Source organism: Coregonus clupeaformis, chromosome 15 (assembly GCF_020615455.1).
Source record: "Coregonus clupeaformis isolate EN_2021a chromosome 15, ASM2061545v1, whole genome shotgun sequence".
Classification (NCBI taxonomy): domain Eukaryota; kingdom Metazoa; phylum Chordata; class Actinopteri; order Salmoniformes; family Salmonidae; genus Coregonus; species Coregonus clupeaformis.
Genome location: NC_059206.1, coordinates 60,232,178 through 60,248,483, shown reverse-complemented (window position 1 = coordinate 60,248,483; position 16,306 = coordinate 60,232,178). Strand labels below are relative to the sequence as shown.

The 16,306-nt window shown below is 41.4% G+C and overlaps 1 protein-coding gene across 1 annotated transcript in view; it reads right to left on the bottom strand.

Moving 5' to 3' along the window:
- LOC121577557 overlaps positions 1-16,306 on the bottom strand; it is a 50,336-nt gene that overhangs the window by 20,164 nt on the left and 13,866 nt on the right. Inside the window, exons 15-34 of the mRNA XM_045225246.1 lie at positions 16,149-16,244; positions 15,872-15,943; positions 15,702-15,788; positions 15,372-15,518; positions 15,116-15,225; positions 14,759-14,960; positions 13,920-14,096; positions 6,260-6,342; positions 6,052-6,100; positions 5,614-5,703; positions 5,316-5,411; positions 5,051-5,122; positions 4,881-4,967; positions 4,558-4,704; positions 2,611-2,780; positions 2,332-2,470; positions 1,028-1,119; positions 763-904; positions 423-599; positions 35-117 (exon numbers count right to left, since the gene is read on the bottom strand). Coding sequence (XP_045081181.1) covers positions 35-117; positions 423-599; positions 763-904; positions 1,028-1,119; positions 2,332-2,470; positions 2,611-2,780; positions 4,558-4,704; positions 4,881-4,967; positions 5,051-5,122; positions 5,316-5,411; positions 5,614-5,703; positions 6,052-6,100; positions 6,260-6,342; positions 13,920-14,096; positions 14,759-14,960; positions 15,116-15,225; positions 15,372-15,518; positions 15,702-15,788; positions 15,872-15,943; positions 16,149-16,244 — 2,318 coding nt within the window. The remainder of the gene's footprint in view (positions 1-34; positions 118-422; positions 600-762; positions 905-1,027; positions 1,120-2,331; positions 2,471-2,610; positions 2,781-4,557; positions 4,705-4,880; positions 4,968-5,050; positions 5,123-5,315; positions 5,412-5,613; positions 5,704-6,051; positions 6,101-6,259; positions 6,343-13,919; positions 14,097-14,758; positions 14,961-15,115; positions 15,226-15,371; positions 15,519-15,701; positions 15,789-15,871; positions 15,944-16,148; positions 16,245-16,306) is intronic.

The window sequence follows — 16,306 nt, the reverse complement described above, 5'->3', positions numbered from 1 at the left end:
TAAACAGTGTATAGTTGGGTCAGTTACAACACACCTGCCCAGGAAGTCATCAGCATCCATGTCTTTATCATAAAGCTCTACCTGGACCTCCTGACCAGCCTGGGGGGTCAGCACCGTCTGGGGAAACACACATACATCAGGGAAGACAAATAACAACAAAACTACACACATAAAAGAATACTCTTACATGATAATAAGGCAGAAAGGTAGCAAAGGCACACACTTCTGGATGTCTCAGATATATTCTTACATGAGAGAAGCCCTCCAAATACAGTACTTGTACAAAATATCAAAAATCTGTCCTAACACGTATTGCTTTAACTTTCTTCAGTACAGCACAATACCTTTAACGCTCATTCAAATGGGCACAAAGTTCAATAGCCGACAGAGATTAATTGAGTAAACTACAAGTCCCTCCATACCTCAAACATCTCGTTCCAGGTGGGGTTGAGGTTCTCCTTGATCACATGACTCTTAAACTTGACCCCTCCAATGTTTATCTTGACATAGGGGTCACTCTTGCCCTTCTTCAGGCCCCCCATCAGCTTATCCATGGCAACCAGATCCTGGGCCTCCAGTACATGGATTCTTAGCACCCCCTACAGGACAAACAACAAAACTGCAGTGACACAATAGCATTCTCAAAATACAAAGCAATATAAAGTATTGACATATTTTTTATTCAACCCCTAATATTTTGGTTGAAACTATTGCTAAAGGCAGTATACAGTATTTGTGTTGTCCCTACAGTAAAGCACCCACCTCAGTGCCAAAGCTTGGGTGAGGGGTAGTGTGAGGAGGGCGTGTTTCAGGGATGACAGTAGGCATGGCCTCAGCTTCCTCAGGTACAGACACAAAAGGAAGGCTAGACACTGTAGCTCTGGCAATGTCCTCTGTACCAGACCTGAATATTCACAAAGGAACACACACACAGCATGTTGATAGTTTCTTCAACACACTGAAGATTATCAATGCAAAGTCAGTGCACATGCAAAGCTCTCTGCATCTGTTGTTGAATGGAGCTCACCCTGCCATTGGCCCCTGCCAGGGTTGGAGCTCCTCAGTGTCTGCTGTGACTGACTGTTGGGTGATGGTGATAGTTTCTTCTGGCTCTGCTAGCTGCTGGTCAAAAACCCATGTCAATGCTTTCACCTACAGCTATAAAGTTGTAGTTGGCCATGCAATTCATTTCAAAACCAATGATTCATGAATACATAACTCTTGGTTTCAGTGTATTGTGACCAGGGGTTGGAAATGAAATTATTTTCCAATTGTTTTGTTCTGAACAGAACCATAATTTTTTCTCGTTCCGTTCTACTGTTCCCACCAGCAAAATAAAGTTCTGAACCGGTTCGAACCCCAAAAAAGGACCGGTTTATATCGTTAGTTTCTGTTCCTTTTTAAACCTCTGAAATCTTTTTATATTTTTTTATATTTAGCGCAACATTAAATTACTTCACCAATCATGCAGCTTGCTATGGAGCGGGCAAGCTATAGCTCAGTAAGTTGTTTACATGCGTGATGGAAAGAAAAGTGTAGTGTGCGAGATGCAACTGAAATTATGTGGGTGGGGAGAGAGTGAGAGAGGGTGGAGGATGAGGCTTGGCTTGAAGCGCTGGGCATCTTGCGATGACATGCATTATCTGAATTAGGCCTACAGAATTATACCTACGGAGGAGCGGCTTCTACAGAGGAACTTTGAATGTCTTTGAACTTCAGAATTGCTTTAAAGTTGGACCAGACCTAGCTAGCCAGCTAACAAGCTTGTGTGTGCAGAGCAGCACCAGAATAAAAAACACGTCTTACCCTTTTCTAGTTAATAAATCCAATGTGAAATATGATAACTATAGTATCCCAAAGTAGCATTGAAAAAGTAAATCCATTCTTCTCTAATTAAAAATCTGTCTCCCTATCTTCTGAATCACGCTTGTAACGTCAGTAGGCTACAGCTATGCTTCGGAGGGGGAGGGGCAGGCAGCCTACACGCACACACACTGGAAGAAGTTTCTGATTGACAGAGGGAGGGCTTTGCATAGGCGCTTTGTTGCGTTTTTTGTGGGACTGGAAAAAAACAACCGGAACGTAAAATAATGTTATTAACCGGTTCCCATGCTTTTAAAATAACGGTTCTGTTTCGGAACAGTATAGATAACTTTCGTTCCCGGTTCTGATTATGTTTCTTGAAAAATGTCTCTTTTTCCGGTTTTCAGTTCTGTTCCCTGAACTAGTTCCAACCCCTGATTGTGACAGAAAAAAACATTGACTCTGAATACAATCCAGACAGAATGCTTAATGATATGCATACATAGACATCCACATACTGTATCTCACCTCAGTATCAAATCTAGGGTCAGGGGTGGTGTGTGTGGGGAGTGTCTCAGGAGGGCTGGGGTCTTCTTTGGGGACCTCAAAGACCACCTCTGCTTCCTCAGGTTCAGAGATAGAGGGTTGGCTGGAGACTGCAACAGATCTGAAAACACACAAAGAGACACATATGCTAAAAGGTTTTATAATTGACATACACTTCAGCCATTTGCACATCAATTGAAATCAACTTATAATAACAATTCAACTACTTGAATGCTGGGAGGGGCCAAGACAACAACTCACTCTTCAGAGGGAATCTCACTGTGTTGGTCCTCCTCAATGGTTGTAGTAACTGGCTGCTCACTGGTGCTTGGTTCTTCCTCCTCACTGTAACTCCCACTCATAATAGTTTCTGGACCAGAGACAGAGCCTTGTGGTACCCCAACACCCTCAGTCATCTTCGAGTTCAGGATCTGTGAACAAAAACATGCCGCTAATAACTTACCAGTATTTTTTTGACAAGATTAGACTGCCAGGTGCAGGTAAAGTACATAACGTGGCGTTTTGTGTACTCTATGGCACATTCTGTCTCTCACTCAAAAATGTTGATTGATAGTATACAGTGCCTATAGAAAGTCTACACCCCTTTTACGTTTGTTCCCATTTTGTTACATAACAAAGTGGGATTGTAGTTTTTTTGTCATTGATAGACAAAAAATTACAAATTGATATACATATTTTTACAAATTAATAAAAATTAAAGAACTAAAATATAGTTGTTGCATAAGTAGTCACCCTCTTTGTTTAAGCAAGCCTTATTTCGTTCAGAAGTAAAATTTGGCTTAACAAATCACATAAGTTATATGGACTCACTCTGTGTGAAATAATAGTGGTTGACATGATTTTTGAATGACTACCCCTTCCTCTCTCCCACATACATACAACATCTGTAAGGTCCCTCAGTCAATAATTGAATTTCAAGCACAGATTAAACTACAAAGACCAGGGAGCTTTTCAAAAGCCTCATAAAGAAGGGCAGTGATTGGTAACAATACCAAATCAAATATTGAATATATCTTTAAGCATGGTCAAATTAATAATTATTATGTGGATTATTTATTAAACCATCCAGACACATCAAAGATGCTTTGAACTGCAGGACAGGAAGGAAACCATGAGAACATTGGTGACTTTAAAACAGCTACAGAGTTCAATGGTGGTGATGCGAAAAAACTGAGGATTGATCAACAACATTGTATTTTACATTTGACATTTTAGTCATTTAGCAGACGCTCTTATCCAGAGCGACATACAACTGTTAGTGAGTTAGTGAGTGCATACATTTTCATACTGGCCCCCCGTGGGAAACGAACCCACAACCCTGGCGTTGCAAGCGCCATGCTCTACCAACTGAGCTACAGGGGACTCCACAATAATGTCCTAAATGACAGAGTGAAAAGAAGAATACAAATATAGAGAATACAAATATTCCAAAACATGCATATGTATGTAACAAGGCACTAAAATAAAACTGCAACAACAAAAAAAGAGTAACTGCCTCCTTATTTGCAAGCATGGGTATGCTTGACATGGGCAAAGACTGGGGATGAAAAGAAACGGGATGGAGCTAAGCACAGGCCAAATCTTAGAGGAAAACCTGCATCAGTCTGCTTTATACCAGACACTGGGAGAGGAATTCACCTTTCAGCAGGACAATAACCTACAACACAAAGCCAAATCTACACAGGAATTGCTTACCAAGAAGACAGTGAATGTTCCTGAGTAGCCGAGTTACAGTTATATCTGCTTGAAAATCTATGACAAGACTAGAAAATGATTGTCTAGCCATGATCCCAAACACCTTGACAGAGCTTGAAGAATTTTGAAAAGAATAATGAGAAAATATTGCACAATACAGGTGTGCAAAGCTCTTATGAGACTTACCCAAGAAGACACACAGCTGTCATCGCTGCCAAAAGGTGATTCTAACATGTACTGATTGACTCAGTGGGGTGAATACTTTTTATAATCAAGCTATATTAGTGTTTTATTTAGTATTCATCTGTTTTTTAAATAAAATAAAATAAAGTATTCTGTGTAGATTGTTGACAAAAAATTACAATTAAATCCATTTTAATCCCACTTTGTAACACAATAAAATGTGAAGAAATCAAAGGGGTGTGTAGACTTTCTATAGGCACTGTAGAGAACACAATCGAGGATATAGACGTTTGTGTGAGTGTGTCTCACCTTAAGCTCAGCCCTCAGTAGAATCTGACTGTCAGGTGAGGCTCCATCCAAACTCAGCCACTGATCCAGGACCAGATCTGGTTGTGACAGCAGCTCTCTGACTGGTACCACCAGAGAACCCATTGCCTGATCCCAAGCACTGGAGAGCTAGAAATAGATAAATCAAGTGTGAATTAGAAAATAAAAGATTAAAGGGTAGAATGGGAGATTTGTGTGGATGAATTGCATTTACTGTGCAAGATGTTTACAGTGAGTGACATTATGTTTCAATTAAACATTATCAATGTTTAGTGACTCCATCCTGAAGCAGACTGAACTCTCACCTTCACTATGAGAATCTCCTCTCTGGGGTCACGAACCAGAAAGTAGAAAGCCTCTTCCCACTGGGGGGAGTTGGTGTGATCACACACCTTCAGAGAGACAGAGAAGTTGACTTTCACGGCAGATCCTGTTACAAGTCTTGCATTTCAGCTCTAAGGGTATTGTATCTCACCTTGGTTCTGTAGGTTGTCTCCCCTAGAACAAGCTCAGCTCCAGCCTTTGGCTCCTTCCCACTCTTCTTCAACTACAATCACACAGAGACCACACAATACAACAGTCAAAACCAAAAACTGATTGTGAGCAACTAGACAAAATAAACCATCAACATCTGTACATAACCCATATCACAGCTGCAAAACTAGACAACAACGCAAAGCCAGAGTTCAAACGTTCAAAGTGGCACAGTGTCTGAAGTGAAGAGGTGAAAGGTGACTCACAGGCAGTGAGTGGGCTCTGTCCATGTAGATGAAGAGCAGAGCAGCAGAGGGAACAGCCTTGTTCTGGTAGGACTGGAGAGACTGCAGCTGCAGCACCTGGAGCATGGGATCACATTGGAATTACATCAGAACAGGCCATCAAAAGGTTACAAAAATGAGAGTGAGAGATAGGTGGGATGGGGTCCTTAAATAAGGGGAGGTAAGGATATTGGAAAATAACACTGGAAAACTACAGAGAGGGGAGATGAGGTGTAAAATGAATATACATTGTAGAGACCAGTGAAGAAGTAGAACTGACCTGATCCAGTCTGTCTGGTTGTGATACTGTTGGTACCCACTCCAGTACCAGGTGAAGACGACCTGACTTCACATCATTCAGAGTGTACCACTGGAACAGAAACACACATCAGACCGTGTGTACAAAACCTAAAAGTATTACACACATTGAGTGTTTCGATGTAAGAGAGAACGGCAGACATTAATAATAATAATTCATTTAATTTGTAAAGCGCTTTTCTCACACCCAAGGCTCTGAAGAAAATAATACAAAATACAAATTATAATTATAAAAACAATCCAAACACACAACATTGTACACAGACAACAATCAAAGCTATATACAGGAGTTGTCAGATCCAGTGGACGGGAGAACAGAATTCACATAGGTCCTTGAAAGCTTTTCTGAACAGCACGGTCTCTAGCTGTACACGAGCAGAGAGAGACATGTAAACCTTACCTGGTCTGTATACTGGGAGTGTATGATGTCTCTCATACTGATGTTACACCTGTACACAGGAGGGAAAAATAAAGTCAGAAATCAAACAACACTTTGACAGGGAACAAAATGGCTAACAAAATGTACAGGACCCAACCTGGATGCAAACCAAATGGCATCCTATTCTCTACATAGTGCACATTTGGAACTCAGAAGCAGTTCCTCTCACCTGCCCAGGAAGTCATCCTTGTCCATGTCTTTATCATACAGCTCTACCTGGACCTCCTGACCTGACTGTGGGGTCATCACCGTCTGGGGACAAACATCACAATGACGGTAACACTTAGAGAGGAAACTATAAGTAAACCTATAGAGCAGGAGTCATGACAGTCGTTGACAGACAAAATGTCATAAATACTTCAAATGAATATTCTTAAGTGTAGAAAGTTCACATTTCTACTCCTATTCATCGGAAAGCAATAGATTGCATGAAACATAATTCCACAAAGAACAGTTTCCAGACTTTCCACAGACAAAGCCCACAGTTAGATAAAGAGAGACTACAGCGGAAAACAGGTGAGAAACTGCAGGCATAAAAAGGTTGACTAAAGTCAGAATTCAAAGTTGGGTAGACTTATGGCCAGAGCTGGGGTCAATTCTAAAGTTGATATACATGTTGCTTAGGAGTTACTTGAAACAAATGTCTGTTTTGTTTAGAGAACAGCCAAGGTAAGTAAAAAAACATATTCAGAAAATAAAAGTTAAGCAACTTTCAAAGGAAATATTTAAATGTGACAAATCATTGATTTTCAACCCATGATTTCTGAAGGTAAATTAGGTCATGGGAAATTATGTGGCTTTTGTTCAACTCTAAGGGGGAAAATGTTCACTTTTATGCAACTGCTCACCGGACTGAGGACACTCAAGAGGGATGATGCCATTGTCATAAGGGATGACATCACAATGCGAATGATATCAAGGAAAGCTATTCAGATTTGTAGTCAGTTGTGTGAAGAAGGGTGTTGGTAAGTACCTGGGCCCAGTTGCATAAAACATCTTAAGTGTTTCCCTTAATGATTTCCCTTAAGGAACAATTTTCCCTTACCTAAGGGAATTGTTTAAGGGCGTTGCATAGAGTCCCTCAAACATTTTCCTTAGGTAAGGGCATACTTAAGGGGTTTTACGGTAGTTTGAAGGCATGTATGGCAGAAAGAGTCTCTGGTTACAATGGAGACTACCTGATTCACTGACCGAGTCTCATTAAAGAGATAGCATAAAAAAAATAAAAAAATAAAAATAAAAAAGAGATAGCATTTATTTTGGGAGATTACAAACTAGAACTTCTACATTCAATACAGGATAAACAAATTGATTCAGAAGATAATAAAACACGTTTCTTTTAGTTACTATTTTCTCAACTTGTTTCTATTACTTTCTAGCACGTCAAGCTAATTTACAAGCTAACATGTGCTGCTGCCATGTTGTGTTGTCATGTGTTGCTGCCATGGTATGCTGTTGTCTTAGGCCTCTCTTTATGTAGTGTTGTGGTGTCTCTCTTGTCTTGATGTGTGTTTTGTCCTATATTTTTATTTTTAATCCCAACCCCCGTCCCCGTATGAGGCCTTTTGCCTTTTGGTAGGCTGTCATTGTAAATAAGAATTTGTTCTGAACTGACTGCCTAGTTAAATAAAATAAATAAATAAACAGAGTAGGTAGTTAGCTAGCCAGCTAGCTTTGTAGCCATGGATTATGCACCTTCTATTGTTTAGCTAAGTTGCTACCTAGCTAACTGGTAGATATTTTCCTTTGAAACCAGGACAGAGGAAAGCAACATTCACCTCCACAAATGCTGTTTACATTGATATCCATACTGAATTAAGCACTTAAGGGACCTCATGGGCACCCTTAACTTTTTCACTTAATTTAAGGGGAACATTTGCCTTAAAATGTTTTTTGCACCTGACTTGAAGTTAAGGAAACTTTAAGGGAAAAGATATGGGGAAAACTGACTTAAAATGTTTTATGCAACCGGGCCTTGTATCTGAATTCATTAATTAAGCTAGTAATTACACTAACCTACTACGTTAGTTCTCCTAACCTGCTATGTAAACAAACCATCTGTGGCGACAAATCATCAGTATCACCACAACTTGTCAAGGTTCAGGTTAGGGGATGGGGATGGGGCTTAAATCAATGACTGGTCACTGATTGGTGTGTTCTATACCAGAAAAGGTATGCTGTCGAGCGATCTTGACCTGTGGGTCGAGGTCAGACTGGACTTATGGATGAACCAATGAGAGCAGAGAATGTCAGTGCCAATACGAGGTGCAACAACCCTCTCCGCCAACACATGGAAAGCGAGATAAACAGGTTGAGAGATGAGCTCCGCCTCATCGAGGAGGAGAAAGTAGCCGACGCCGAACGAGCACAGGAGGCTATGGAAACTCTCAAAGAGAGGTGCAAGAAGAAGGGGGAGAGAAAAGAGTAAGAGAACGAGATCGCAAAAAAAAGAGAACTGGAGAAACTTCACAGGATGGCAAGAAAGATTGAGGTTGCTTTAAGGCAGAGGATAGAGGAAGAGTGTGAGGACAGACTGAATGAGGCCCTGCTTGAAATTGAGAGCAAGAAGAACACTGAGATGGAAGACTTCAAGAATCGATGCAAGGAAGAGGTTAAGCTGAGGGCCTATGAGAAACAACAGAGAACCAAACTGAAGAAAAAGCCTGAATGGAGAGACATGTCCAGTTTGAGAAAATAAGAGAGCATGTAAGACAGCTATTATAATTCAGTATTGGTGCTACGAGTACTAGTAATGGTAGCAGTAGTAGCTGTTTAACAGTGGAAAATAGTACTGTAGTTGTTGTTCTCATCATGATCATTGTTGTTGCCTGAAAACATACATTATATTATTTTATACTTTTAGAATAAATTTCAAGTAAATGGTGTTGTTATTATTGTTGAGATATATTGCCAGAGAGTGTGGGTATTAATGCATTAATGCAGTGAGGGAAAAAGGTATTTGATCCCCTGCTGATTTTGTATGTTTGCCCACTGACAAAGACATGATCAGTCTATAATTTTAATGGTAGGTTTATTTGAACAGTGAGAGACAGAATAACAACAAAAAAATCCAGAAAAACGCATGTCAAAAATGTTATAAATTGATTTGCATTTTAATGAAGGAAATACGTATTTGACCCATCTGCAAAACATGACTTAGTAGTTGGTGGCAAAACCCTTGTTGGCAATCACAGAGGTCAGACGTTTCTTGTAGTTGGCCACCAGGTTTGCACACATCTCAGGAGGGATTTTGTCCCACTCCTCTTTGCAGATCTTCTCCAACTCATTAAGGTTTCGAGCCTGACGTTTGGCAACTCAAACATTTAGCTCCCTCCACAGATTTTCTATGGGATTAAGGTCTGGAGACTGGCTAGGCCACTCCAGGACCTTAATGTGCTTCTTCTTGAGCCACTCCTTTGTTACCTTGGCCGTGTGTTTTGGGTCATTGTCATGCTGGAATACCCATCCACGACCCAATTTCAATGCCCTGGCTGAGGGAAGGAGGTTCTCACCCAAGATTTGACGGTACATGGCCCCGTCCATCGTCCCTTTGATGCGGTGAAGTTGTTCTGTCCCCTTAGCAGAAAAACACCCCCAAAGCATAATGTTTCCACCTCCATGTTTGACGGTGGGGATGGTGTTCTTGGGGTCATAGGCAGCATTCCTCCTCCTCCAAACACAGCGAGTTGAGTTGATGCCAAAGAGCTCCATTTTGGTCTCATCTGACCACAACACTTTCACCCAGTTCTCCTCTGAATCATTCAGATGTTCATTGGCAAACTTCAGACGGGCCTGTATATGTGCTTTCTTGAGCAGGGGGACCTTGCGGGCGCTGCAGGATTTCAGTCCTTCACGGCGTAGTGTGTTACCAATTGTTTTCTTGGTGACTATGGTCCCAGCTGCCTTGAGATCATTGACAAGATCCTCCCGTGTAGTTCTGGACTGATTCCACACCGTTCTCATGATCATTGCAGGTGAGATCTTGCATGGAGCCCCAGGCCGAGGGAGATTGACAGTTCTTTTGTGTTTCTTCCATTTGTGAATAATCGCACCAACTGTTGTCACCTTCTCACCAAGCTGCTTGGCGATGGTCTTGTAGCCCATTCCAGCCTTGTGTAGGTCTACAATCTTGTCCCTGACATCCTTGGAGAGCTCTTTGGTCTTGGCCATGGTGGAGAGTTTGGAATCTGATTGATTGATTGCTTCTGTGGACAGGTGTCTTTTATACAGGTAACAAACTGAGATTAGGAGCACTCCCTTTAAGAGTGTGCTCCTAATCTCAGCTCGTTACCTGTATAAAAGACACCTGGGAGCCAGAAATCTTTCTGATTGAGAGGGGGTCAAATACTTATTTCCCTCATTAACATGCAAATCAATTTATAACATTTTTGACATGTGTTTTTCTGGATTTTGTTGTTGTTATTCTGTTCAAATAAACCTACCATTAAAATTATAGACTGATCATTTTTTGTCAGTGGGCAAATGTACAAAATCAGCAGAGAATCAAATACTTGTTTCCCTCACTGTATGGGTTGTGTATAGGTTTTGTATCATAGTTGAATTTTTAAGTGAAGGGTGTATATATTTGTATTTAAAGGATAAGGACAAAGAGAGAGAGATACAAAAATAGGCAGCAAGGGTTAGATAGACAGAGACAGATCGACAGGCAGAGAGAAGAAGAGTTTGCGAAACAGCAAAAGATTGAAAAACAAAGAGAGATAGAGAGATTAAAGGAGGTAAGGCAGAGGGAAATTGAAAGAGAAGAAGAAAACATCAGACAGAGAGAGGCGAGACAGAGAGCTAGAGAAGGACAGGGAGGGAAAGAAACATCCCAAAATGACCAAGAAAGAAAAGTTGAAGAAGAGAAGGATGGAGGAGATTAAGAGGGAACAGGAGGAAGAGCGGGAGAGAGAGGAGGAGAGACAAAGGGAGGAGAGACAGAAGATGATGAAGACACAGATGGCCAAGCAGACCCGAATTCTGGAAGAGCAGAGACACTGCGAGATGGAGAGAGAGTGGAAGGAGGACCGGCTGAGAAAGCTGGATGCGGTCACAAACGAGGAACAGACAGAAGTGGTCCGGCAAGAGAAGCAGGAGAGGAATGATGAGCTGGACGAGTTCAGAGAGATGATCAACCAGGATAAGGCCAGGGAGGTAAAATACCTGGAAATGGTGCAGAGTGAAAAAGACCAGGCCCCAAAAAAGGTAGGAGCCTGCTGTGGCTGTGCCGGTACCCTGGCTCATTATTTGCAAGCCAAGGCCCATGGCCAACCTAGAACCTGATTCCTGGCTTCACGACGAGTGCCCTAGCCCAGACCCTATCATCGAACAAGCCCCGGAGCTTGTAATCACTCCTGAGTGGGAGATTCTAGACATAAAAATCGATGACACCGAGCGTGTGGATGCGGAGGTGACCTAGAAAAGTAGAATCATCCTTTACATAGATATCCAGGTGGCTACGCAGAGGCTCCTTGAGGAGGAAGAGGCAGTCAAACGTAAGGCCCTGGAAGAGGCACTCAATGCCCAGCACAGGATGCACTTCGATCAGCTGAAGAGCAACCCAAAGAAGTCCCTCATGGCAGATTGTTCTTCCCTCAGTGATGAAGAGAGCGAGTCAAGTTCCAAAGAGGAGGGAAGCCAGTCTCCAAAGAAGGACAAAAGCAAGTGCAGAAGACTGATGGGCTGGATTAATGGGATAGTTAAAGTGGCAATATGTAACTTTTTGGGCGACCCGACTAAATTCACATAGAAATATATCTATCATTCTAGTTGAAAGCAAGTCTAAGAAATGGTAGATCTGTTCTATGTGCGCTATTTCTAGGCTTCCCGTTCTTAAGTCTGAAACAATAATATTTTTGGTTATGGAAAATATTTTTCACAGTGGCTTAGATGGTACAATGATTCTCTACACTATACTATCTTATTTTGTCATATACACTGAAATTATGCAAACTATTAAGAGTTTTAGCAACAAGGAAATGGAGCGATATCCGCATAGTGCAACTTTAAGGAGCAAAATCAGCAGAAAATTTAGCACACCTACTACAACTAGGTGCACAAAAGAGACAAGGTCGTCTACAAATGGTGTTTGGGAAACTATGTTGGTGTCACCCGCGCAGAGAGGGAAGAAAAGAAGAGGACCAAACTCCTGAAGACCGAAGCAAATCGACAGAAAGTCGAGGGTCAATGGCTTGAGTGGGAGAAATCCAAAGCCAAAAAGAAACAGATCCAAAAATTGCAGGAGAGGACCAAAGGCTATTGACGATGGAAAAACATCAAGGGAAATGTTAAAGCTGCAATATGTAACTTTTTGGGGACCCGACCAAATTCACATAGAAATGTGAGTTATAGATCTGTCATTCTCATTGAAAGAAAGTCTAAGAAGTGGTAGATCTGTTCTATGTGCGCTATTTCTATGCTTCCCGTTCTTAAGTTTTGTTTTTGCGTCTTTTACTTTCGGTTTTGTACACCAGCTTCAAACAGCTGAATAAAAAATAAAAAATATATTATTTACCTTTATTTCAAGTCATATTGAGACAAAAGTATATTTAACAAATGAGCCCTGCACAATACAAAAACAAGCACATAAAACAGGCATGTGTAGAAAAAACATAAATATAGACAATTTACACATTAAACACACATTAAGAATACAAAACACAGTCAATTAAAACAAACACATTCTTCATTATAAAAATTCCTCTGTCAGCTGTCTGATTTGCCCTAGGGAATTCAAAACATCCAATCGAAACGTCTTTTTGCGATTATTCCAAACATAGGGTGCAAGGAAATTAAAGGCCGATTTACCTAACTCTGTAGACACCAAAGGAGTCTCCAAAGTTAACCAACTCCGTGAACGAGTTTGATAACTTGTAATTTAAAATCTTAACAGTGATGTTAGGTAAGTCTGAAGCTTATGGAGCAGGGCTTTGTAAACAAAACTAGCGTAATGATGTGATCTACGTGACTTTATAGAGGTCCAGCCAACCTTTTGGTAAAGAATGCAGTGATGAGTAATAATACTGTCTCCTGTGATAAAACGAAGGGCGCTATGATAAACGGCATCCAGGGGTTTAAGAGTAGTGGCAGCTGCACATTGATAAATAGTATCACCATAATCAAGAACAGATAGAAAGAATGACTGCACAATCTGCTTCCTGCTGACGTAAGAGAGGCAAGATCTGTTTCTATAAAATAAAATAAAAACACTTTAAATCTTAGCTTCTTAACAAGCTCAAAATACAATATTTTTGGTTATGGAAAATATATTTCACAGCGGTTTAGATGGTACAATGATTCTTTATACTATACTTGCTTGTTTTGTCACATAAACTGAAATTAGGCAAACTGTTCGAATTTTTTCACGCAGGAAATGGCAGAGCGACTTCTACATAGTGCATCTTTGAATTTAAGATCGGGTTTTGGGTCAAAATTGTCACTTGTGGACTCTACTATTGGAGTTAAGTGAATGCATCAACTGTAATCAGGCTAGTTGTTGTACCTCAGCTATGTGAAAGTACACTGTATCCATTCTAATTTACCCTTAACACTTCTCCCCATTTGTTGTTCTATTTTTCAGCTCTGGTGTTTTAGAAGACTGATGGAATCATTACAGCCCTCCCCCCAAATCCTTGCAACCAAATATATCTTATCTGCTTTCTATTTCTTCTTCTTACTCATCATCGTATTCTTTATCTGTTGCTATTCAGTACTATCAGCATTATTAATTACAAATAAATTGCAATATTGTCACTTTGGCTTTATTCGATATTCTGTTAGACAGGATTGATGGTTGACATGCCAAATATTGATACTGTATACCACCATACCTCATACATCTCGTTCCAGGTAGGGTTGAGGTTCTCCTTGATCACATGGCTCTTAAACCTGACTCCTCCGATGTTGATCTTGACGTAGGGGTCACTCTTGCCCTTCTTCAGGCCCCCCATCAGGTTGTCTTTGGCGATTAGATTCTGGGCCTCCAGAAGGTGGATTCTCAGCACCCTCTAAAAACAAACAATAGTAACAAGACTGCACAAAATACAGCAGTGTAGCATGAAATACTTGATTCACACAGTACTGTATATAGTATGAAATATATAATATAATATAATATAATATGCCATTTAGCAGACGCTTTTATCCAAAGCAACTTACAGTCATGCGTGCATACATTTTTTTTTTTGTGTATGGGTGGTCCCGGGGCTCGAACCCACTACCTTGTCGTTACAAGCGCCGTGCTCTACCAGCTGAGCTACAGAGGACCACACAGTAAATGGTACTGCTCGGTTATGAAAAGCCAACTGACATTTACTCCTGAGGTACTGACCTGTTGCACCCTCTACAACCACTGTGATTATTATTTGACCCTGCTGGTCATCTACGAACATTTGCACATCTTGAAGAACAATCTGGCCTTAATGGCCATGTACTGTTATAATCTCCACCTGGCAAAGCCAGAAAAGGACTGGCCACCCCTCAGAGCCTGGTTCCTCTCTAGGTTTCTTCCTAGGCTCCTGCCTTTCTAGGGAGTTTTTCCTAGCCACTGTGCTTTTACATCTGCAATGCTTACTTTTCTGTATAAGCACTTTGTGACGTGCTGATCTGATTTGATACTAAATACCAAAAAAAAAGTAATAATGGCCTACACTGGCACACTGCATCTCACCTCAGAGCCAAAGGTGGGCTCAGGGTTGGTGTGTCTGGGGAGTATTTCAGGAAGACTGGGTTCCTCAGTGACCTCCTCAGGTACCTTCTCAGCTACCATCTCAGTAGCTGTTACCCTCTTAGCCTCCTCTGGCTCTGGTACTGGTGCTGGGATATAGGGAGAGCTGGGGGCTGGAGCACTGGGAGTGTCCACTGAACTAGACCTGAGCAGACATGGTGGAAGAACAGAGAAATTGGTTAAATGTGTGTGTGTGTGTGTGTGTGTGTGTGTGTGTGTGTGTGTGTGTGTGTGTGTGTGTGTGTGTGTGTGTGTGTGTGTGTGTGTGTGTGTGTATTAGTACACCCTCATTTGTTCTACCTCTGCTGCACTGTCTCTCTCTCCAGTATCTGTTCAGCAGTGGAGGTGGCTCGAGCTCTGGGTTGATCTGCCCTCTCCACATCAATCTCACACTTCTTGGGACACAGCACCTGTAGTAGAACAACACATTTAATAACAACACCACCATATAACCTTATTACAAAACATCATGCATTGAATCAATACACGTCTAAAGTGACTCCTTCAGAGTAAGATAGTGTTTCTAGAGTACTGTAAGTGCAAGAATGTGTCTCACCTTGAGTTCAGCCCTCAGTAGAATCTGACTGTAGGGTGAGGCTCCATCTAGACTCAGCCACTGATCCAGGACCAGATCTGGTTGTGACAGCAGCTCTCTGACTGGTACCACCAGAGAACCCATCGCCTGATCCCAAGCACTGGACAGCTAGAGAAAGATAAATAAAGAGTGAATTAGAAAGGAAAAGAGAAAAGGGTAGAATGGGAGATTTGTGTGGATGAATTACATTTACCAGTGACTGTGCAAGATGTTTACAGTGAGTGACATTATGTTTCGATTAAACATTATCCATGTTTAGCAACTCCATCCTGAAGCAGACTGAACTCTCACCTTCACTATGAGAATCTCCTCTCTGGGGTCACGAACCAGGAAGTAGAAAGCCTCTTCCCACTGGGGGGAGTTGGTACGTTCACACACCTTCAGAGAGACAGAGAAGTTGACTTTCACGGCAGATCCTGTTACAAGTCTTGCATTTCAGCTCTAAGGGTAATATATTTCACCTTGGTTCTGTAGGTTGTCTCCCCCAGAACAAGCTCAGCTCCAGCCTTTGGCTCCTTCCCACTCTTCTTCAACTAGAAACACACAGAGACCACACAATACAACAGTCAAAACCAAACACTGACTGTGAGCAATTCAAAAAAAATCAAACATATCAACATTTATGCATAATACATCAACACAGCTGCCAAAACTAGACATCAACCTGAAGCCAGAGTTCAAAAGTTCAAAATAGCTCAGTGCCAGAGGTGAACTGGTGAGTGGTGAAAGGTGACTCACAGGCAGTGAGTGGGCTCTGTCCATGTAGATGAAGAGCAGAGCAGCAGAGGGAACAGCCTTGTTCTGGTAGGACTGGAGAGACTGCAGCTGCAGCACCTGGAACATGGGGAGAAATTAGTTCAATCACATTGCAATAACATCGAAACAGGTGGTAAAAA